Raw genomic sequence first — 24,371 nt, 5'->3', positions numbered from 1 at the left:
GTGGTCCAGAGAAAGGCTCTGCTCAGAGACAGGCCTAGATCCAGGGTGGACAGAAGTCAAGCCCATCTTCGGGGTACCTTCAGCTGTAAAATCCAAGGCCCCCAGGTGATGTGGCCCCGAGATCCACGAAGCAGCCCCGCCTCTTTACACCATCTCCCTCTCCAACAACTTGAGTTTAAAATTTGAATGAGTTTCAGTCATTCGGAAACTGCAAAGGTATGAACTCTACTCTGGGATGCCAGGTTGTGAGAACCTATCAGAGCAGGCTAGGGGCTGGAGTTAAAAGGGACAGACAGGTTGTATCTTTCACATGGGTACTGCAACAAGACAGAAGAGTCACAACTCTCCTCCTGGGTTCCTTACAACTAATGTTCACCATTTCTTAATTGGGGTCTTCCTTGTCTGTTGTACACAGACCATTATCATTTATGCTCATTATTTCCTCTCCCTCTCCCCTAAATTCTACCCAAGGAATTTGACTCCTCTCCACCTCCACCTCCTTTCCAGACCACCATTTCTTCATTAATCACCCCTCAATATTTATTATTTCTTTAACTTTTTGGAGTTGTGGGGATCACACTCGGGGCTTTGTGAATGCTAGCCTCTATGACAGAACTCCACCCAATCCCCGCACCCCTTTCTTTTGTCCTGTACAGGATTTGTCATCACACAATTCAGTTATCACTTTTCTTGTGTTGGAGCTTATTGTTTGGGACTATGCTTTCTTGGTGTCTTGAAGTTGAGGACAGTGGTTATGTATATTGCATTATCAATCACTTAGAACATGTAAATATAGGACAGGCTATAAATATCTGCAAATCACATGTATAATATATGTAAAATTTTATATGCAAAACCGTAAGTGTGTATGCTTATAACTGGTTCATTTTAAACTCATGCATAATTACAACAAGGTATGTTCATGGGTCTACCTGGTTGGGAAAAGGAGTTGTCTGCATAGCCATGTCCTCTTCTGAATAGGCCAGAATTGTCCTCAAGGACCTTCTCAGGTGCTCTTCATTGAAGTCTGGTGCTTTGCCTACCAAGGATGCTAGTGCCATGGTTACCTGCATCTTTACTCTTGCAAAGTTCTGCATCATAAGAGATGAAACACACAAGAGACAGTCAGCAAGTAACGAAGAGGAGGCTCCAGACACCAACAGCTCCCAATGCTTCTTTCATTCCAGTCTTAAGCATTTCCTTTTCTCTCAACAAATTGTGAGCTATGCTTTGCACAAGATTCACATTACTGTTCAAATGGGTTGGCTGGACCGTATGCTCCCATAAATCTGTCCGGCTCCCTTTAAATTTTCATTGCGCTTGGGCTGCCTCCACTCTGCAAGGCTGAAGATTATTATAAAGTTGGTCACAGGAAATAGGCTTTAGTGCCACGAGTCTCTTCTTGGAACTTACAAAGGGGAGGGAACCTTCTAAGGTGGCACTTTTTCTCCCCAAGGCAGGGTGTTTCTCTGTGTAGCCCTGGAACTCACCCTGTAGACCAGACTGGCCTTGAACTCAGAGATCAGTTAAGGTAGCACTTTTGAGATTTTTGGGATTTGAAATAAGCAGCTTTGGTTCTCTCAGGACTGTGAAAAGCACAGCTACTCCAGGGCCCATGGAGCATGTCCTACAGGTTTTTAAACAGTTATCCCTAACATATCATGAGAATCAGGGCCAGGGGTCTAACTCAGTAGTAAAGTAAGTGATTAGCATTGTGGGGTCCTCAATTCAATTCCCAGAATTAACACAAATCAGATGAAAATAAGACAAAGCAAAACAAAACCCTAAGGAACCCCCATTTCTTCTGTGGGCCCATTTATCTGCTCCTTCCTCAATCTATAAATTCTTGTTTGAGGTTAGAGATCTTCCTTTACAGAGTTTGGTATAAAAGACATTCTTAAAAATGCTTATTAACATAATGGCAAACAAAAGTCGCAAGCATGTGTTCTTACAAGTGTACAGACTAAGGCAAAGTTTTGCTATGAAACTGAACCCCCAAAGTGTCTACATTTCACTTAAAATTCAGGTTCAAGTCAGGCATGGTGGCACAGGCCTTTAATCTCAGCAATTGGGCAGAGGCAGGCAGATCTCTGTGAGTTCAAGGACAACATGTTCTATATAGTGAGTTCTATATAGGACAGCCAGGGTTACATAGTGAGATCCTGTTTCAAAAAATCAGAAAAAAAAAAAAAATCAGGTCCAGATGACAATAACCATTCACACTTCTCATCCACAGGTGCCCTGGCACCATTAAGACTTTAGAATAGGACACTTTTCTGAGTCTGGAGCCTGCCCCTGTGTTTGTCCCACATGCAGGAACTGCTGGGAAGCATGCACCCTCTAGCCCTGCTGCTGCTCTCTGTGAGTTCAAGGACAACATGGTCTACACAGTGAGTTCCCTGGTGTCTTTCTCACAGGGCAGAAGTAAAAGCTCCACAGAAATGCCTCCCTGCCACGCCTTGCATTCGTGTTCTCTCCCGACCCTGGGCTACCCAGCCGCTCTGTACTTACACTAGTGGCGCCAAAACTGAACCGCATGAGGAGGTAGAGGGTGGCGCAGGCTTGGCTCCGGGTGACGTCCATGCTGCTGCTGCAGTGGTGCAGCACTCGCTGACACAGGTCAGCACACTGCTCCACCTCCTCCTCGAACAGCAAGTCTCCAAACTAGAAGAGACACGGGGGGGGGGGGGGGGGGGGGCATGAGGCACCGCTGGGCACTTTCCCAAGCTCTCTGGCTCTCTGCTGCAACATGCGAATGTCGGTTTGGACAAGCAAAGAGCCTGAAGGGTTAATGTAATGCTCCCTAAACAAAATGGGCTACACATGTCAGGCGGTGGAGGTAAGCAATGACGTCCACTTAGTTGTGAGTCCCACAGCTGAGGTAAGGCTGTGCCATTAACTTCCCTGGGGTTAGCTAGGTTGCATTGGCTGGTGAGTGAGTCACAGCTTTGAAGGGCTTACTTGTGTTTCATGGGTTCCTTGGACAGTATTGGCGACTAAGAAAGAGAAAATTATTATAATAGTGGACAGCAGAATTCCACTTCATAAATTTACAAGATCCCATGTAGAAGGTACCCACTAAGAGTTCCCACAAAGAAGGAAAATAATCTTAATATGCTACTAACCAAACAGTTTTCAGGCACCTCCCAGCATTTTATAATGGCCATTCTGTCACATTTATTAATGGGAATCAGGTATAGGATTGATTTCAGGTATTCACGGAAAGGAGAAACACTAGTGTCTCAACTGATTTTTGCTCTCAAGTCATGGACTTTCAGGAGTGGTCATTTAAAATTTCTGTAGTTAGGCCCACATCTCAAGGGTGAGAGCCGCTGTTTGACATCCCCACAGTGACTTCCTGATAGTCAGTGCGCCTAATTCCTAGGAGGAAGTCACATATTTACTCCATGTCTGCAGTCTGATCTACTTGCAGAGGGACGTGAATCCAGACAAGAATCTCACTTTTAATTAAGGGGAAGAAAACAAGCGTCCAGTGTGTACCTTGGCAATGAGTGCCCGGAGAGTTGCGAAGCAGTGAGTCAGGTAGGTGGTGCTCTGATCACAGCTCAGAGAATTCACCAGGACTCGAAGGACGCCTCCCAGCAGGCTGTCTTTACAGTCCAGGGCGGAGCTTGCCTGGGGGTGGTGGTGGAAGAACAGCATCACTGAGGACCACTGAAGGCTGCCACTGATTATCTTACAGACCTGGCATCCCTTCTCCTTAGCTGAAAGTGTTCTGTGAGCCACCATGGATATCATCCATTAACAATCACGAGAACTTAAGCCCTCTTTCCCAATGACCTTCCCCCCCCCCCAAAACGAATCGACTTGAGGTTTGTGCCCAATTTGGGATATTAAACGAAGTTCTAAGGTTCATCTCTCTCCAGCCAGGGTTATGGCTTTTGGAACATTCTTTCTTTGTAGACATGACTTTCTACCAGTGTTTCAAAAACAGCTGGGAGCTTCACGTACAAGAGGGCTACTTGGGGGCAGTTGCGTCTTCTAAATCGGCAGCCTATACACCAGCCACGGCCACAGAAGGACTAACAAGAAGGATACTAACAAGTACTTCCTAGAGTGCAACTTTCGTAGGACATTCTGAGGCTTGCAATCAGGTACATAGCTCTCAGAAATACCTTGTACAGAGATACCATCAATGTGACGCTAAATGTTTAGGGTACCAAAGTTAGGAAACTTTCAAAAGATACTTTAGTCCTCCTTGGATGCTCAAGTCCCTCCTATAAAAGGGGGGTAATATTTGCATATATAACCCATAATCCTCTCATGTACTTTATAAATCATCCCTCACTTACTTTTGGTCACTAATGCAACACAGAAACGCCATGTCAACAGTTGCTACTCTGTATTGTTCAGGGAACAAGGATGAGAAACTAAAAAGTATGCATATGGTCAGTACGGATCTATTTTTTTTTTTTTTTTTGAGCTGAGGATCGAACCCAGGACCTTGTGATTGCTAGGCAAGTGCTCTATCACTGAGCTAAATCCCCAACCCCCTCGGATCTATTTTTATTCCTAATATTTCCCATCGATAGTTGGTCAAGCCTCGGGATGTGGAATCCCTGCAATGGGAGGCTGACTTGTATTTTCCTAAAGGAGGGATAGCAAATTCCCAGGCCTGTCCTTCAGCAATCTGAGCATAAAACACATCATTTGTCACACTCAGCACTGTTTCCTACCCAGTGCGGTCTTAATGTTAGAGGAGCAATAAAGGCCAACTGAGAGAAAACTTTTAGTCAAGAGAACATTATGTCTGGCTTGTCTGGTAAATTGCTTGGCCAAGGGAGCAGCCCTAGGGTGGCAGGCTCACCTTAGGCCGCGTTAAGGAGATGGGCAGAATAATTAGTCCTTTAATGAGAGAGTATGCTTTCCTCCCCAGAACCCCTACTCCCAGCACAGTGGCTTCCTGGGCTAAAGCTTCATCCATCTGTCTCCTTTTCTAAATTATTCAGAAAGTGTAACTTCTCCTTTATCTTTCTATCCCGTTTTTAGTCTTTCCCTAACATTGAGTTTCCCCCACATTCTGGGCTCCCTTCCCTGACACCATGTGAATACTTGTGTGCATCTGGCCTCTGTACCAGCTTAGACGGCACAGCGGTCTTTCCTTGTCTCCTCCATGCTCCACCTCCCAGTGGCTGCTAAGATTTACAACTTGTCAGCCTTGGGATTTTTCTTCAAAACACTAAAAAAATCGTCCTTCACTTCCTCCTTTAGCTCATTCTTAAGTTCTTTATTAAGGAGACTAAGAACCCCAAGAGGGGACCCCAATCCCTCTCCATCATCAACAACTCCTATCCTAGCCGATTGGAACTGACCTGCCAGGAGAAACCTAGTTAGTTAGCATCCTTGTTGCCGCGCTCAGCTTAGAGCCCACTGTCTACCTTATAAGTCGAGCTTGCATACTTGGGCCAGTTTAACCTTGAGGGTCAGCTCCTCAAACACCCAACTCTTTCCAAGGGAGCAGCAAGTCAGAGAAGCCAGAGGATGCCTGGCATCTCTGGAATCTGCAAGGTAGGCACTGCTGTAAATTCCAGATGTCCCCACTTTAGTTTTAAAAAGGCGTTCTGAAGTCATGTTCGCATTTTTCTCAATTTTGGATGAAGATTTCCCTACCCAATTCTAAGAAATGCACCCACAAGCTAGCCAGATGGGGTGTGTATTGCCCTCACCTGGATGATGTTTTCCTGCATATCCAGTATGATTAAATTTGCTTCTGTAGCCAGATTGCCACTGATCAAGGCTTCTTGATCTAACTCTGCCTTTGTTCTAAGAAACAAAAGGAGGTCAAATTAAAGCACAATCTGGCTTGGCCAGGTTCCAGCGATGACAACCAACACACCATGTCACAAAGGATTCCTTAGAACAGTCAACCATGATTAACATAAAGCAGCTGGCCTTGACGCAAATGTTTCCTGGGGTTCACGTATGGTTGGAAGATGGTCCAGTGAAGTCTCCAGCTCATCCGTATCTTCACTGTTATTAATAATGATGGCAATTATGAAAATAACAAAATGGGTAGAGAAGTAATTATTGGTTGCTACTAACAATTAGGTGAGCCTATCAGATAGCTGCTTAAAGCCTTGGGGCCTCATCCGCTGGTCACGGATGAGCATTATCTGAGTGGGCTGGGGGTGGGGCTGCAATATGCTGGAGAAACGGGATGTGACTTGAACTTGGTGAACACTGGGAAACAGTGATGCTACTGTGGAAAGGGAGATTCAGTTCTTTACTACTCCAAGTCTACCTGAGAAGGCGAGAAGTTTGCCTGGTTGAGTGTGGGGCTGGCTGGCTGGCCGGCCTTCTCCAGTGGGAAGCAAGGCTCGCCTCCCGTGGGGTGGGGCATCAAACATTCTGTTGGAGGTTACTGGACTAGAAAGTACCAGGTAGGAAATGGGACATCACCAGGCCCTGTTTCTTTTTCAGGTTTAATTTTAAGGAGCAGGTACATTCTATGTACCAGTGCATCCGTCCGCACAAGACAAGTGAAGCTGGGAAGGCAGAGTGGCATCCTCATCCACAGCTTTGCCTTCAACAGTTCAGTTACCCATAGCTCACGAGAGTCAAGAACAGATTCCAGAGACAGACAAGTCATTGGCTCTGAGTTGCGTGCAGTTCTGAGTGGCACGCTGTCATATTCCATCCCGTCAGGCGATCACTGCTTGGTCCAGCGTATCCAGGCTGCGTACGCTACCTACATGTCATCTACTCAGTTGCTGTCTTAGTTACCAGATTGACTGACACAGTCTCACAGTGATGTAGAGAAGGACTTGGTACCACTCACAGCTTTGGGCATCCCCTGGCGTGTACTGCCTGCAGATAAAAGGGTACTACTCTACTGTATTTTACCATCCAAACTTAGTTTTCAGGAAAGAGAGACAGGAAAAACTGACTTTCCTAGCGTTCATCCCCAGTGGCTAAAATGGTACCACTGATGCTGGGGCATTATGCTGTCAGTTCAAATGTCCTGGACCAGGATTCACAGAGTTGTTCTTCTTTTTCCCCATCCAACAACAGTTGCTTTTACAACACTGAGAGCTCAGAAAGGTATTTTTAACTAACATCACACTTAGGACAGATTCTTCCGTTCTCATTGTTTGACAACCCTTTCCTTCCTTCTCCAAATGATAGTATATGTCTAAGAGAAGTGAAATATACAAGCTTTTTTTTTTTTTTATTAATTTACTTGTACGTTTAAATTTACAGCACACCAGGGCCGGGTATGGTGGTGCATGCCTTTTATTCCAGCGCTCAGGAGGCAGGGGCTGGTGGATCTTTATGAGTTTGAAGCCAGCCTGGTCTACATAGTTCTTAGGAGTTCTGGGGCCAGCAACCCCCTGACCAAAAAAACCCACACTTTGACCAACACTGTCCAGGAGAATGTACGAGGGGCCAGATGTGTGATTTTAGATTTTGAGTTAGCCACACGAAAAAAGATAAAAAGAATTGATGGCTTATCTTTTCTTTTTCTTTCTCTTAAAAAGGTCTCACTGTGAATGGCCTAGAATTTCAGGCTCACCATGTAGATCAGGCTGGCCTCAAACTCACAGAGATCTAGCTGCTTCTACCTCCTGGGTACTGGAATTATAGACATGTGCCAGCACACCCCGCCAATGTTAATTTTTACCATATTTTATTTAACCCAGTACATCAAAAGTACTGTTAGTAAGTAACAAATTAAAAATGATTGTTGAAATGCTCAATCTTGTGTGTATTTCCATTTGTTCTACATCTCAATGTGAAATGGTCACACTTCAAGCTTCATAGCAAGTTGCCTTGACTATCCAAGGAGCAGGCAGCACTCTGGAAGTTCCTGAGGGTGAGCTGAATGTGCAGCCCAGGTTAAACACTAACCTCTAAAAGAAACAGAGCCAAGCTGATTAAAATAAAGCTAACAGAAAATGACGGGAGCTGTCGTCTAAAAATTATAACGTTTCCAAACAGCTCTCATTGAGTGGTTATAATTGCCACCCAGCTGCTGCAGAAGGACTGCGGGATCATCAGTCACTGGGAACCAGAGGCCCACCAGGAGCTGGATGCTGAGAAGGAACCTGCCCAGAAGTGGCAGGACCTGTGTGGTCAGTCAAGATCGCCGATGTCAGCAAGTGGGAAAGGCTCCCTACAGCAATTCACAGAGCCCAGCCAAAACACGCCTTGCTGCACTCCTGTTACAGTTTTGTGGAGCAGATGACCTAACTATGGAAGCAGTGCTGTGCTGCCTACACACACCTGTTGTGGGTGTACACTGTCTGAACTAGTTACCTCACACACTAAATGAAAGCGACAGGCAAAGAGAGACAGAGGAGTAGAGAGAGCAGGGCCAAGTGCCCGGCCATGTAACTTCAAATCCGTATTTCCTCCTGGAAAATGGGTGCAAAAAGGTACTGACACTTACAACCAAAGATCTTAAACACCAGCTAGGGAAATCAGAGCGAGCCCAAGTGCTCTAAGCAAACGGGCATTATTAATAAGACCAACAACTGGGGTTCCTATGTAACGTCCGAGTAAACAATGTATGTCTGCATGCATCTTTGGACCTGACAGCTGTGGTCATCTCTCTTCCAAGCCCCAGAAGAGCATATGCTTGTCTATTGGCAAAGCCATGGCCATTTCATGGGCATCACACACTGACTGGCACAAGCAGCATCCTTCACTGTTAAGAAGCTATGGGATACCAGATTATTCGGTATGCTTTTCAAAACTACTATTAAAATGTTTCTAGGAAAAATGATGTTTTCGAGTAAGTTTGACTCCCCACAGTCCCATAAATTGACTAGGATATATTACAGCAATGGTAAAGATATTCACATTCATTTATAAAAGGACACTCAAGTCTCCTCATCCCTCCCTTTGATGAACACTTCACACTCCAGGAAGCTGTATTGTCTATGCTTTGTCATATATGTGGGGTCCTCAACCATCCGGGGTTTTGCTCAGTGAATCTGCCATAAAGCTACCTATGGCTAAGAGGCAGAGAAGACATAGGTTATCTATCCACACACATTTAGCTTTGGCTCTCATATGTCTAAATTGTTACATACAGTCCTCTCTTCTCTCCCCTTTGGTATATAATTCATAAACACATATGCGCTGGCTGGTTTCTGTCCCCTTGACACAAACCTAGACATATCTGGAAAGAGGGACTCTCAATGGAGGAACCGCCTCTATCATACTGGACTACAGGCAAGTCCACAGCGGCATTTTCTCTATTAATGACTGATGTAGGGGGCCCAGCTCACTGTGGGGTTGCCACGCCTGGGCAGGTGGTCCAGAGTTCTATAAGAAAGCAGGCTAGCAGGTCATGGAGAGCAAGTCAGTAAGGCAGTATTTCTCCCTGGTCTTTGCTCCAGTCTGTCTCCAGGTTTCTACCCTGACTTCCTTCTATGGTGAACTGTAAATCATAGGATGAACAAACTGTCTCCCTCAAACTGCTTTTGACCATAGTGTTTTAGCAGAGCTATTGAAAGCAAACTAAGACACACACACACACACACAGACACACAGACACACACAGACACAGACACACACACACACACACAGACACACACACACACACAGACACACACACACAGACACAGACACACACAGACACAGACACACATATACACACACACACAGACAAAGACACACATATACACATACACAGACACAGACACACAGACACAGACACACAGACACAGACACACAGACACACACACACACACACACACACACACACACACACACACACACACGGCATATGTTGCCATCCAAGCAGGGCTGTTTTTAATTTTCTTTGCATTTTTTTTCTGGTTATAATAGACATGAAAATGCAAATCCCACATAGAAACACAACAAACTGTGAAAAAGAAAACACAAATCACTAACATCTTTAAAATTTCCAAACCACTATTATTGCAGAGTTTTGTTTGTTTGTTTGTTTGTTTGTGTTTGTTTTCCCTTCCAGACAGGGTTTCTCTGTGTGTGGAGCCCTGGCTGTGGTGGGTCTCACTCTTGTAGACCAGGCTGGCCTCACACACAGAGATCCGCCTGCCTCTGTCTCCCGAGTGCTGGGACTAAAGGCGTGTGCCGCCCCCCCACCCCCCATTCCATGGCCTTTTACAAACACAGCTCCTGTATGTAATTAGAGATTAGAGAGTAAACTCTAAAACCAAGCATCTGTCCCAGTCACTTAATGATTCCACAACATGTTAACAGCCTATACTTTGTTATATGTTTCCATATTCTTAAATATCATAGCACTTCTGACTTTTAAAATTTATTTTTATTTCATGTGCATTGATGTTTTATCTGCAATTATGTCTGTGTGAGGGTGTCAGATCTTGGAGTTATAGACTGTTGTAAACTAACATGTGGGTGCTGGGAATCAAACCTGGGTCCTCTGGAAGAGCAGTCAATGCTTCCAAACACTGAGCCATCTCTCCAGCCCAAGCAGTTCTGATTGTTTTGAACAATTAAAAATAAGGCTACTATAAATACCCCTGACTATCCATCTTTGCACCCATTTCCACTATGGAAATACAGATGTGGAATTGCACTTTTCTCTATTTCTCTGCTCTTCACCGGCTGCTTTCATCAGCTACCTGAGGGTGCAGAAACTGGGTTTCTTTAAACAATGAATTTTCTAAGAGCCAAAGTCACAGCTTCTGACACCTTTGGGCATCTTGGGTAGCTGGAGCTGTATTTACACAGACAGCATGTTTCCTTTCTTACCCTTGGAAGGATGCAGTTGTCCCAGAAACACAAGGAGCCTGGGAAAAAGAGTTTAAGACTTTCAATGAAAGTAGCTGAGCGAGTGACTCACTTATCCAGCTTCTCGTTAGCTTGCCGCCACTGGGTCTGCTCTTTCCTCCACCTCAGATTTTCACTCAGGCCTGGAAATCGGTCATTCCCTAGGAGTTAAGAGACACACGACAGGAATCTGATCAGCGTGAAACCTTCTAAAATAACCCACAGTCCAGTGCCCAGCCTAACTGAGAAGCCTCAGCACATTCTTCTGTTAATGAGTCCTTGCTGAGGAGACAAAGCCGCCATGCTGTCTCTGTGGTGACCTGCCCTGGATGGAGAGGCCACAGCTCCGGAAGATGTCTTACTTTCACATTTCTCCTGGGCAGGGGCTCCCCTGAGGCACCCCTCCCACCCACTGACTTGCTGGAAAGAAGAATAGGGTATCCAGAGAAGGTGCTGAGCACTTTCTAAAGTCCGTGTCTTCCTGGGAGCACATGACATTTGATTGTCTTAAGGTGATGAGCTCAGGTGTTTGGGGCATGGGGTTCCTAGGATGTTAGTATGCTGGTACTGTTTTGGGGAGACTGCTCTATTCCAGTTGCATGAATAACTCAGGGATATGACTGTGGGCCCTAGAACCCTCCAGTTGATTGATCAGTCCCCTCCAGGGACCTAAGCACAAGGGAGACAGTGCTTCCCTCCTCCGTCAATCACTTTCTTGGATGTGGCCTTTACTTGCTCTTAAGCCTTAATTAAAACATGGCACCTGGGGACTCTCGGGGTGATTCTTGCTTTCAGAGGCAGAGAACAAGCATTCTACAAGCCAAGCACAGGATCCAGAACCTGCAGTCTCAGGGAGTGACATCCAAGGACGTTCCTCCCCACAAAGAGTGAAGAGTTGTCCAACAGGTGGGGAGGCCTACCCACACACCTGGAGTACGACGGCGCATCATCTCCCCACGGGCTCCTTCCCCACGGAGCAGGGCCTCTTCCAGCTTGGCCTTGACATCCCTTGACTTCTGCAGGACCTGGCTACTGACTTTGTCGGAACTCTGCTTTCCCTGGAAGGACAGAGGCAGAAACATTCAGTTTAGCAGTGTCTCCACTGATGGAGAGATTGTCAAAAGAGAACACTTAAGGGTTGGTGGAGTTTTGGCATGTACTACACAGTCACTTTTCTGGAGGTCCCTACAAACAAAACTTTATTAGTGGGAATGGGTCCACTGCAATAGGCAGACATTCTTTCCATGCGGAATGGTCACATCTGCAAACGCAACCAAGCTATGGGGTGGAATATAGATGTATGAAGAGCGAATTATGCAGCCATTGCTCAGAGGGAAGAAGAACAAGATGGGATTGAACTAGAAAACCAAGACATCCCACACTTACCTTGTACTCAAAACAGGAGACACAGATGAACAGCAGGTCTAAAATCCTGTTGAGCTGCATGGAAGGCAGGTCAGCAATCCACCTCCGGATGAGGCCCTGGTCAGCATTTTTCATGATCCACAGGAAGCAAATCATGAGGTGCCGGGTGGTGTCTGCATTCAGCATGTTGTATTGCTTATAGGGCTGGAAGGAGGCAGATGGTGGGGGAGGGTGGGTAGGAGGTCAAGCAACAGAAAAAACAAACCAAAACTGTAAGAGATGAGAACCTCTCAGAACACTGTACCTACTTCTTCTCTGGCTGGCCATCTGCTTCCCTGTCTTCCCAAGGCAAAGGAATGTTTCCTTGGGCAGGGTGCTTGGTGCTCAGTAAAGGCCCACCTTGGGCACAATTTGGGTTAAGCTAAGAACCACCGAACTGAGCACTGTCTGGTGGTCTGCCCTAGACCCTGACCAGGTTCTCCAATATCAGTGATGCAATGGAGCATTCTTGTTGCTAAGATCTCCAAGAACTTCTTCAAGATGGCCAGTAGAGGGTTGGACTTACGGAGGAGAACTAGCCTAACCAGACATGATGCATAGTCCAACAGCGAGCAGTTCTGCTTCACATCAAGATCATGAACTGGCACGTGGGTCAAATCCATATGTTTGTGAAGCCATCTGTAATGGGACCTACACCAAAATTCACCTGAGGGTGGGTGGGTCCTCAGGCTGTAATTCCCTAGGAGCATGTTCACTGGAGAGTGCTGCTAAGCACACTTGCTGTAACCCACAACACCAAGACAGACCACAGTGTGCAGCTGCACCCTTGCTGCATGTGGTGTGGATAATAGTCAGTGGGGTGTGGCAGTGATATCATCGCAGTGAGGAATTTGTGAGTAGAGTGAGGGAAATGCTAGCCTTGGATGGGAACGACGGATGACGAACTTCCTTTCACTTAGGGTATTCTGAGTATGTTGACAAGAAAAAGAGTTTTCAGCTAGAATGTCATAGGGAGTAAGTTCTAGCAGGTGAACTTCCGGTTTCAATACTCCTTACAGGCAGTTACTATAAAAGGCACATGCTGCCCTGAGGAGGGAACTTTGATAAGGAGGATTTTTCAAATGTAGAGTGAGGTCATAAGGCACACAAGTCTCATGTGTTCCATCCCCCCCCCCCCCCCCCGACTCCCCAACCCTCCTGGGCAAAGGTGAAAGGTGAAAGGCTCTAAGTGCTGGGAGGAAGGAAAAAACAAAAGTCATCTAATAAAGAATAGCTGTGTCAAGACCCCGACTCACTCAGAAGAAAACCAAGCAAGTTTCCTGTGGATTCAAAGCTTATGTTGAAATGCAAAATGAAATTGACTGCCTAGGGGGCTGGAGAGATGGCTCAGCAGTTAAGAGCACTGACTGTTCTTCCAGAGGTCCTGAGTTCAATTCCCAGCAACCACATGGTGGCTCACAACCATCAATAATGAGATCTGGTGCCCTCTTCTGGCCTGCAGGAATATATGCAGACAGAACACTGTATACATAATAACTAAATAAATCTTTAAAAAAAGAAAGAAATTGACTGCCTAGCTCTCACAAACCCTAGGTTGTCCTAGGCACTCGCATCCCTAGGTTCATAAAATACAACACACCAAGTCACATAAGAACAGAACAATAACAACACTGAACTAGAAGGTGAAGTGCTGTCTCAACAAGAGATGGAGTGCATCAACAGACAGAGGAGTCCCAGCTCAGGCTCAGCATCCCACAAAGAGCCCTTCTGTCAAAGGACAAGCCAAACAAATCTCCTTGGGCTCTCTGGGGACCTGGAAAGCTGAAGGCTTTTGCTTTGGAAGCTCTGGCCCTTCAGTCATGTGTTGGAGGCAAACATTAGGACTAATGACACACAGAGTAAGCCCAGCCTAAATTCAATGGAAGGAGGCTTTGGGCTCATCTTCTCGGCAATGATTTCAGAATCCCCCAGTTCCCCTCTCTGACAGTTTCCTGCACTTGGCACACTGGGACTGGCTAAATGTGGCGTGTGTATCTCTTGCTCTTACCATGGCGGTGTGAGCAGAATGCTCTCTGTTGTCAGCCTCTTTAGTTCCTGTAGCACAGTGGGGAGGCAGAAACCATCTCTGCTCTAAGCTGGGTTTGCTCAGAAGTCAGGAGGAGGACACACCAACAAAAAATGTGTACCAACATACCAAGGAAGACAGCATGGATCCGCTCATCTTCAAATTAAGATGATTCCCTGCTATGGCCAGCGCCACATTCTGGTTGATTCCATTGGCCACATCTTGTTCTTCATATGAGCCGCTGGCGCGGCTCTTCCCACCTCGAGCATCTGCAACTGCAATTAAACATCACTAGGGGTGAAGGGGTGATGGCAAGCCGAAGACCACCGTTCCCCGTCTTCAACCCAACAAGTGATGGAGGGGTCTTAGTTACTAAAGTCAGCAAGTAATTCAAAACCTGGTGTTTGCTGTTACGTAGCTAGAGAAAAAGCAGACAGGCTTAAAACAAATGAAGTGTTGAGCACAAGCTTAGGCTACAAATTAATTTTTCAGATGTTAAAAATAAAAGCTTTCAGGGCTGGAGAGATGGCTCAGCGGTGAAGAGCACTGACTGTTCTTCCAGAGGTCCTGAGTTCAATTCCCAGCAACCATCTAGAATGAGATCCAATGCCTTCTTCTGGCATGCAGGGACACAGGCAGGCAGAACATTGCATACATAATAAATAAATAAATCTTAACAAATTCTTTTTCTTTTTCTTTTTTTCTTGTCAGAGCTGAGGACCAAACCAGGGCCTTGCACTTGCTAGGCAAGCGCTCTACCACTGAGCTAAATCCCCAGCCCGCTAAATAAATCTTAAAAAAATAAAAGCTTTCAAAGTTTTGTAATACTTCTCTGTGTTCTGTTCTGTATTTAAAATAATACTGTTGATTTTAAATAATGATCCAATACAATGGAACCTATAACTTCAGAATAAGTACCTTGTAGAATAATATGCTATTATAATAAATCATGCACTAAGATTGTTTCAAAAGTCAAAGCAAATGCTAATTTATTATATATTATTACATTGCATATTGTATTATTATAATGCCACATAGTAGACATATCTATATTTACAGAAAAGCCAAACTTGTAAAAGGTCACTTATTGTAACAGATGAGGCTTAAGTCTGAATTTAGACTTTAACATTTTTTGTTTTCTGAGACAGGGTTTCTCTGTAGAGTTTTGGTGCCTATCCTGGGTCTCACTCTATAGACCAGGCTGGCCTTGAACTCACAGAGATCCACCTGGCTCTGCCTCCCGAGTGCTGGGATTAAAGGCATGTGCCACCAGTGCCGCCAGCCTTTTTTTTTTTTTTTTTTTAATTTTGTTACATGTATGTCTGTGTATAACTTTCATGACTGATGACCTCAGAGGCTACAACAGGGCATCAGATGCCCTAGAACTAGAGTCATAGACAGTTGTAGGCTGCCATGTGGGTGCTAGGAATTGACTCTGGGTCCTCTGTTCTCTTAACACTGAACCATATTTCCAGCCCCATGAGATGTAGCTTTAAAAACATTTGTTTTTATTTTATGTGTATATGTTAGTGCCTGCCATGTATGTATGGGTACTTCACTGGTTTGGGGAGGTCAGAAGAAGGCATCAGATCCTCTGGAACTGGAGTTACAGGCAGTTGTGAGGTGCTGGGAACCAAACCCAGGTCCTCTACAAGAGCAGCAAGTGCTCTTAACTGCTGAGCTTTCTCCCTGGTGATTTACATGAGGAATTTTTGTTTGTTTTTTGGTTTTACTGTAAGAGAAATACCTACTTCCATAGGAATGCTTACCTTTCACTTTACAATTTGCATAAATTAAAAGTTCCAGGTGACCGGTCTCATCTTGTGTACTTGTATGTACGTGAATGTGAGAATGTGTGTGCGTGCCCGTGAGCAGATATGCATGTTTATTTAGAGGCAAGATGACCTTGTTTTGTTCCTCAGGCACTGCCCACTTCTTTTCTTCCTGGTTGGCTGACTGGAGAGCTCTAGGGACCCTCCTGTCTCACCTTCCCAGTGATGGGGTTACAAGTGTACACCACCATGTCAGAAATTTTTATGTGAGTTCTGGGAATGGAGCACAGATCCTTGTGTTTGGATGGCAAGCTCTTTACTGACTAGTTCCGCTGAGTCTCCTTATTTTATAAACTAATTGTTATTGTAATGATTTTACAAATGACTTAGTCACAGGTGCCACTGCCCTTGGAGGAAGTGGGAAATGCAGATGCTTCTCTAAGATCAATGGTAGTGCCTTGTAAGGACTGCTGGGCTCAGGCAGGCATTCTCCAGACTCTAAATCATTCATCAGCAAAAACCCAGCATGGGGACCTCTACAAACCCACAGAGCAAGGACCACCCTGAAATGATCAGAATAGTGCACTTCCCCTACATTCTCTAGCCCATACTGTAGTAGGAACATAAACCCAGGAAGTGGGAAAAATAAAAAAACAACAACAACAACAACTATGCTTTCTCCTTGTAGTTTTAAGATACAAGAGATACTGCTGACCTCAGCATTGACCTCTTGGTGCCAAAAGCAAGCCCCTCCCCCCTTTTTGCTGTGGCATAATTTCCTAATACTGAAAGACACCATGATTTGTGTGTCAGTGGGTTGGCATAGAGCAAAAAGTTGTTTGGTTTCAACTACTCCTTTGTAAGCACCATGAAAGAAAATGGACATGTTTATTTGGAGGCAACAGAGCAGCAATCCCAAAAGAGAGTGGCGAGTTCTGTTCTATTTCATCCTTTTGCCACACAGTTGACGCCATCCACCATAAACTAGCAGATCCATGAATGAATGTGCAAATATTTTCTCACCAACAAAAATTAAAATACATACAATTATGTGGGTTTTTTTTTTTTCAAATTTTATTTCTTGGACTCCTTTTTAAGATTTATTTATTTATTATGTATACAGGATGTATGACTGCAGGCCAGAAGAGGGCACCAGACCTCATTACAGATGGTTGTGAGCCACCATGTGGTTGCTGGGAACTGAACTCAGGACCTCTGGAAGAGCAGTCAGTGCTCTTAACCTCTGAGCCATCTCTCCAGCCCCAATTATGTGTTTTAAAAACCTGTCTGGGTCAAAAAAGCTTTTGTGACCACTGCTGTGAAGTTACCCACACAAGTCATCCATTCACACTAGAGCTGATGAGTGACCTTGTATTCTGTGTGAGGGACATCTGGCAGGGGCCTACTGATCTAAGACAGAAAACAGAAGGTCCTTACCTGTAAAGTCATAGAGCTGTGGCAAGGCGTCCAGAATGATGCCAACCAAGGGCAGGTAAAGGGCAGCAATTTTGACCTTCACTTCCGGTTTGAGACACCGTGGATCCAGGTCATGAGAACTCAGGAGGCTGTGGATGGCACTTACAGCTTTTCTCTGTACTCTGCTGATTCTGTTGACATAAAATAGAGAAACCAGGCTACGGTGAGGGAGACTGTGGTTCTGAACAATTTGGTGACAATGTGAAAAGCAAGCAAAGTAGGGCCGTCAGGAGACTGTCCGCTCCCGTCTGCGTTACAATCCTGGTCTACTGTTTAGCTTCCTGTTTTCAAGCTCATCATGTCATATGGGTACTTCATTCCTTTTGGATACTGAGTAACATTTCACTGTGCACAGAAAATAATCTCATTTATCCACTTATCTACCGATGAACGTTTGAATTGTTAATACTTTGGGACTATCATGAATGCTGAATACTCCTGGCTTTTGTATGGGTATAAGTATGTTGTCTCTTGGGTATGTCCCTCAGTAAAACCACTGGAATCAAAACTCTATTTTTACCTTTATCAGACTAAGACAACTTTAGTGATTTCTTTCCTCCCTTTTTGGTTTTTCAAGACAGAATTTCTCTATGTAGCTCTGACTGTCCTGGAACTCACTTTGTAGACCAGGCTGGTCTTAAACTCAGAGATCTGCCTGCCTTTGCCTCCTGAACGGTGTGACTAAAGGTGCGTGCCACCATTGCCTGGCTTCTCTCTCTCTCTCTCTCTCTCTCTCTCTCTCATTGTGGGTATTGAACCCAGGTCCTAGCACGTTAGCCACACCTCTGCCTCTCTGTCTTTTTATCCTAACTATCCTAGTAGGCAGGATGTGGTATTTAATCACAGTTTTAATGAGGCACTGGCCTTACAGTTAATGATTCTGAACATCTTTACATGTGCTTATGATTACACCTTCTTTGAAAAATGTCTATATCAACCTTTTGCTCATGGTGGTGCATGCCTTTAATTCTTGTATTCAGGAGGTAAAGGCAAACAGATCCCTGTGAGTCCGAGGCCAGTCTAGTCTACATAGTAAATTCCAGGAAAGCTAGGGCTATATATAGAGACCCTGTCTCAATAAACAAATAAAAATTTTAGCTACAGCCAGGAGTGGCATAGCATTTGGGAGACTGAGGCAATAGGATCATGGGTTTGAGGCTAGCCTGGGCTACACAGTGAGACTTTCAACAAATAAAAACAAACAAGCAGACAAAATAGAAAAAAAGAATTACTTTTCCTTTTATTCCTAAGGTCTAAAATTAAATATATGTATCTACATGATATACACAAGCTTTATACAAGTAAACACACATAACAAAGAATTTATATTTCAGATATAAATTCATTAGATCTGTGACATGTAAATATTTTTGCTCTTCCTATGGATCTGTGGATTATCTTTTAATTTTCCTATTTAATTTTTGTGTTGGCATAGTTTCATTAAGTAGCCCTGGCTAGCTTAGAACTCTCTGTGTGGACCAGGCTGGCCTCACCAAGCTCCTCTTGCCTCTGCCTCCCAGTGCTGAGATTAAAGGTGTGCACCACCACGCCTAGACTTAATTTTCTTGACAGTCCCAAGAAGCACACAAGTTTCAATATCAGTGAAATCCAATTCTGTTTTTCCTTTTGTTGCTCAGACTTTTATTTTCAGAGCTGAAATGTCATTGATTAGTTGAAGTTTATGAAGACAAGCACTTCGATTTTACCTGATCTACGCATTTCACAGTTCTAGGTCTTAAACTTAGGCCTTAGGTTTAGTTCATTTTTGCCTACAGTAGGAATGAGGGTTCACTTCATTTTTTTTTTTTTTTTTTTGCATGTGAATATCCAGTTATCCCAGAGCATTTGTTCAACTATTTCTCCCTGACTGAATTGATTTGAGTGCACCGGTCAAGACTCAACTGATAAGGTTTAGTTATGGATTCCTAATTGTGTTTTAGAATCATAAAGTCAAGTAATTTCACTTTGTGGTAAATTTTAAAATCAGGAACATGAATCTTCCAATTGTATTCTTTTTTAAAAACTGTTTTGGCTACATTGGCTTAGTCATCTGGAATTTTGAGAGGCAGTGCATCAAATCCACAGGGCAGTTTACGGAACAGTGCCGCCCCAGCACCATTAGCTGCTCTGCCCCACGGACATGTGGGCACTATGTAGCTCTCTTCCTGGCAATGCCCTTCTGTTCTTTCCAGTGCACAAGCCTTACACCGCTTTTGCTAAATTTGTTCTTGAGTACTCGATTCTTTTTGGGGGTTAAATAACACTGTTCTTTCAATTTCATTTTCAGACTGTTCATCACAATACACATAAACACAATTGACTTTTATATTGGTCCTGTACCCAGAAACCATCTTGATAAATCCAAAGAGTTTTTGGAATTAATACTTAATTGTTTCCACAAATAACACCAGGCTGTGTATGAGAATGGAGATGTTTTGCTTCTTCCCAGTGTGAATATCCAGTCTTTCATTTCATTTCACTGTCTTTTATTCTAGACAGAACTCTTAGTCCGAGGCTGAACAACAGTGACAGACATGGAAGGTTTTGTTTATTCCTGGTCTTAGGGGGAAGCTTATGTCTTCCACGAGTGATCAGGTGAGCTGTGAATTTTCCAGAGGGATGAGACTGAGCAAGTGCTCTGTGATCAGTACTTTATAGTCAGCTGTACCACACTCAGCCAAATGCTTTTTCCTGCATCTGTTCAAACGATTGTACGGTTTTGCCCTTTAGCTGGATGGTGGAGCATGTGCTCACCTGAGTGTCAGGTGCTGAATTCCTTCCACTTTTCCGAGGCCAGCACTGATTGGCCATGGAGTACAATCTCTTAATGCTGCTGCATTCTGTGTGTGGTAGCGCTGGTGACTTTTCACCTGCCTTCATGAGGCCTTGCTCTGCGGTTTCCTTTTCTTGTGAAGTTTGGTTTGAGTTTGGGGGTAATGCCAGCTTCAGAGAACAAGCTGACAAGTGTTCTCACCTCTTTTATTCACTAGAAGAGTTTGGGAAGGACCAGAGTTAGTTCTTCCTTAAGCATCTGTAGAATTCATTAAAACCTCCTGGTTCTAGACTTTTTTGTGGGGGAGCTTTAAACAATGTTGTTATTTACTTAGTTACAAATTCACTCTCTTTACGTGTTGGTGTCTGTCAGCTTTTCTATTTCTTCTTTTTTAAAAAATCTTTATTTATTTATTCATTCATTCATTTATTTATTTATTCATTCATTTATTTATTTATTTATTTATTTATGTTTTTTGATTCAGGGTTTCTCTGTGTAGCTTTGTGCCTTTCCTGGAACTCACTTGGTAGCCCAGGCTGGCCTCGAACTCACGGAGATGCACCTGCCTCTGCCTCCTGAGTGCTGGGATTAAAGGCGTGCACCACCACCGCCTGGCCTTTTTAAATTTATTTATTTATTTTTGTCTGTTTCTTCTTGTACTCAGTTTTGTCTTTTTAGGAACTTGTGCATTTAAACTGAGTCTCTAGTTATTGGTGTGTAAGTTTTCAGAGCACTCTTTAAAAGTCTTTTTATTTCTAGGAGGACCACAGCAATGCCGCTTCTTCATTCACTGTTTTGAAGATTTCTTCATGTTATGTGTGTTTATTTGTATAAGGCTTATGTGCACCATGTGGATGTAGGAGACAAAGTAGGTCAGACCCCTCAGCTGCCATGTGGGTTCTGGGAACCGAACTCGGGTCCTCTGCGGTCAGAGTCGGTGCTCTTAACCCCTGAGCCATCTCTCTAGCCCCCGCTTCTTTCTTTTTGTGGTCATTTCATCTTCATCCTGTTTTCTTGGTCAGTCTAGCTAGAGATTTCCCAACTTGTTGTTTTCAATAACAAGCTTTGGGTCTGCTGATTTTTGTTTTTTTGTTTTTTGTCTTTTTGAGACAGGGTTTCTCTGTGTAGTTTTCGTGCCTGTCCTGGATCTCGAGCTGTAGACCAGGCTGGCCTCGAACTCACAGAGATCCGCCTGCCTCTGCCTCCCGAGTGCTGGGATTAAAGGCGTGCGCCACCACCGCCTGGTGGGTTTGCTGATTTTTTTTCCCCAATTGACTTTCCCATTTTTTTCATTTTTAACTAGTTTCTATTATTTTCCACGCCTGCTTGCCGAACATTCTTTTGACATTTTGGGAAAAACATTGTCCTAGTTAGGTTTCTCCTGCTGTGATAAAACACCGACCGAAACTCATGTGAGAGGAAAGGGCTCATGTGGCTTCCTGGTCACAATCTGTCACTGAGTGAAGCCAGTGCAGGAACCTGGTGGCAGGAACTGAGCTGAGCCCCTGGCATGGTGTGGCTTACTGGCTTGTTTCCAAGCTCGTGCTCGGCTCCCTTCGTATACACTTCAGGACCACCACCTGCCCAGGGAGGCACTGTCAGTTTGGGCTGGGTCCTCCCACGTCAATCATTACTAAGAAAATGCCCCCGGACTTGTCTACAGGACAATCTGATAGAAGTAACTGCTCAGTTGACTGTCCCTCTTCTCAGTTGACTCTGGCTTGTGTTAAATTGACACACACACACACACACACACACACACACACACACACACACACACGGAAAGAAAGAAATCTAAGCAGTACAATAATCACATACATATATTTACTTATTCAAAAATAATACATTAAAATTAAAATAAAAAGTCAACTGTATTTATAGCCCAAAGAAGTGATTCTAGGGCCACTGAGATGTCTCAGCTAGTCAAGGTGGCTTCTGTCAAACCTAAGGCCTTGACTTTGATCTGAAGATCCACATTGTGGAAGAACTGACGCCTGCAAATTGTTTGCTGACCTTCACATGTGTGTAATGGCATACACGCGCTCCCATCAAAATAAAGAAACGCAAGTTAAAAAGAAAGGAAATGACTTCTACATAGGCACAAAGGTCTCGGGAGGCCGAGAATTACTGAATTTGAGGCACTGCGGACTATACAGCAAGACCCTGTTTCAAAAAACAAAACAAAACAAAATAGCACCTTTCACTTTAAAAAGTATTATTATTATTGTTCTGTGTGTGCAAGTGTAGAGGTCAGAGGGCAACTCTGTGGAGTCACTTCTCTCTCTTCACCTTTATTGGTTTCTAGGGATCGAACTCAAACCAGGCTAGCCTTGAACACAGAGATCTGCCTGCTTCAGCCTTCTGAGTGCTGGAATTAAAGGCCTGCACCACCACAGCCAGCTTGACAGGTGTTCTAGTCCTGGTACTTGGCTTGTGGCCCCAGCAGTGGGCTGTCTTTCGGACACTGCTGCTCTTGTTAGCTAACACAGAGATACAACGAGGCAATTTCCAAAGCTGGAAAGCCACTGGGTTTACTGAAGCACGGCCATTCATGGATAAACCCAAGTGGGAGATGGCTCTGGCTGCTCCCTTGGGGAAAGAAGTGTTTCCCACAAGCCCTTGCCCCACTGGAGTTGAAGTAGATGGTGGTGAGTCTTTTAACTGCCTTGGCATCGAAAGGACACACTGATCACTGGGAAGCGGGGCTAAAGGATGGCGGTTTTTTCTAAGGTTTAGCCCACAAGCTGCAGTCTTGACTGTACTTCCGACAGCTTTCTAGGAAAGGAACTGAGGGATGGCTGTGCTGCCCAAACACTGACGCCGCTAATTAGCTCCTCTCTGGGTGTCTTTGAAGACTGTACCAACCTGGTTAGAGGTAAGGACACAAGCGCACCGTCTCTGAGTAAGCTCCCCCTTATAGCAGTAATACCCCAGCCACAAGTTTTCAAGGATCAGAAACATGTCAGGGCTGTTTCCAAGTGGAGCAAAAACCGAAAATGAAAAACTACTGCTAATGTGAGCACAAAAGACACTTTCAGAAATCACTTAAAGTCATGGTATTTATTAAAAAGCAATTAAGAGAGTGAAAACGGGCGATTGCTTGTTTTCAAAATTTGGTCTTATAGGACCTTATCAGCAACTATCCCAGGGCAGTTTCTTTTTTAATTTATTTATTTTTATTTGATGTGCATTGGTGTTTTGCCTGCATGTGTATCTATGTGAGGGTGTCGGATCCCCTGGAACTGGAGTTACAGAAACTGAGCTGCCATGTGGGTGCTGGGAATTGAACTCAGGTCCTCTGTAAGATCAGCCAGTGCTCTTGCCCACTAACCCATCTCTCCAGCCTCTAGGGCATGTTTTGTTGCTGAGAAAATTATAGGACAGAATATGTTATTATGGGACAGAAAATTGTACTGGGAAAGTTGGAATTCAATTGAGTAGAGAGACCATGATGGAATGTAAGCCATGAGCCAAGAAGTCAGGCAGGACTCTGCCGTCCACCCCGGTGTTCAGACACATACATGGTGAAAGGATTCACAAGAGCCTTGGTGCCTGGGGCATCTCTCTTGGCCCAAGAAGGTTTGTTCACAAGAAGTGTAATCTAGACACAGGACAGCTGATTTCTTGTCACTTCCTCTGTCCACATTGGGCAGTGGCATCTTGGTACTTCTTGGTATACTCACCTTGTCAGAAGTGGCCTTGTTAGGGCTGGGGGTGCAGCTTAGTGGATTAGCTCATGCTTAGCATGTGCAAGGCCCCGGGTTCCACCTCAGCAACCCTCTTGCAATGTGGTTTTTTCCCCAGGCAATTCAGGGACTTTAAGAAGTCATTTTTGAGGTGGGCACCTTCATTCCCAGCACTCGGGAGGCAGAGGCAGGTGGATCTCTCAGTTTGACGTTAGCCTGGTCTACAAACTGAGTCCCAGGAGAGCCAGGGCTACACAAAGAAACCCTGTCTCAAACCCCCTCCCCACAAAAATAAAGTCATTTTAAGGCTGGGGATGAGCCTCGGTGGTAGAGCGCACACCTACAGTGTGTGAGGCTCTGGGTTCAATTCTCAGTGTTGTATAAACAAAGTCATTTCATGGATCCTTAATCCCCTCTCCCCTCCATACTCCACGGGTACCATCAAAACAAGAGTGCTTCTCCTTGGGACCAGCAATGGGGAAGTTCTG

At 44.6% G+C, this 24,371-nt stretch overlaps 1 protein-coding gene and 1 non-coding gene across 2 annotated transcripts in view; one reads left to right on the top strand and one right to left on the bottom strand.

The window, feature by feature from the left end:
• Dock8 (dedicator of cytokinesis 8) overlaps positions 1-24,371 on the bottom strand; it is a 207,046-nt gene that overhangs the window by 27,473 nt on the left and 155,202 nt on the right. The window contains exons 29-37 of the mRNA XM_036209142.1: positions 17,386-17,555; positions 14,306-14,451; positions 12,133-12,315; positions 11,675-11,804; positions 10,820-10,907; positions 5,688-5,784; positions 3,502-3,636; positions 2,512-2,664; positions 933-1,091 (exon numbers count right to left, since the gene is read on the bottom strand). Of these exons, the coding sequence (XP_036065035.1) occupies positions 933-1,091; positions 2,512-2,664; positions 3,502-3,636; positions 5,688-5,784; positions 10,820-10,907; positions 11,675-11,804; positions 12,133-12,315; positions 14,306-14,451; positions 17,386-17,555 (1,261 nt within the window). The remainder of the gene's footprint in view (positions 1-932; positions 1,092-2,511; positions 2,665-3,501; positions 3,637-5,687; positions 5,785-10,819; positions 10,908-11,674; positions 11,805-12,132; positions 12,316-14,305; positions 14,452-17,385; positions 17,556-24,371) is intronic.
• On the top strand, positions 8,535-8,664 carry LOC118576927. Its single transcript, XR_004944119.1, has one exon. It is a non-coding gene; the product is annotated as a small nucleolar RNA SNORA24 (small nucleolar RNA).

The sequence above is a fragment of the Onychomys torridus genome, chromosome 1, assembly GCF_903995425.1.
Source record: "Onychomys torridus chromosome 1, mOncTor1.1, whole genome shotgun sequence".
Classification (NCBI taxonomy): Eukaryota; Metazoa; Chordata; class Mammalia; order Rodentia; family Cricetidae; genus Onychomys; species Onychomys torridus.
Note: the sequence above shows the minus strand (reverse complement) of the source record. Positions and strands in the feature narration are given on the sequence as shown.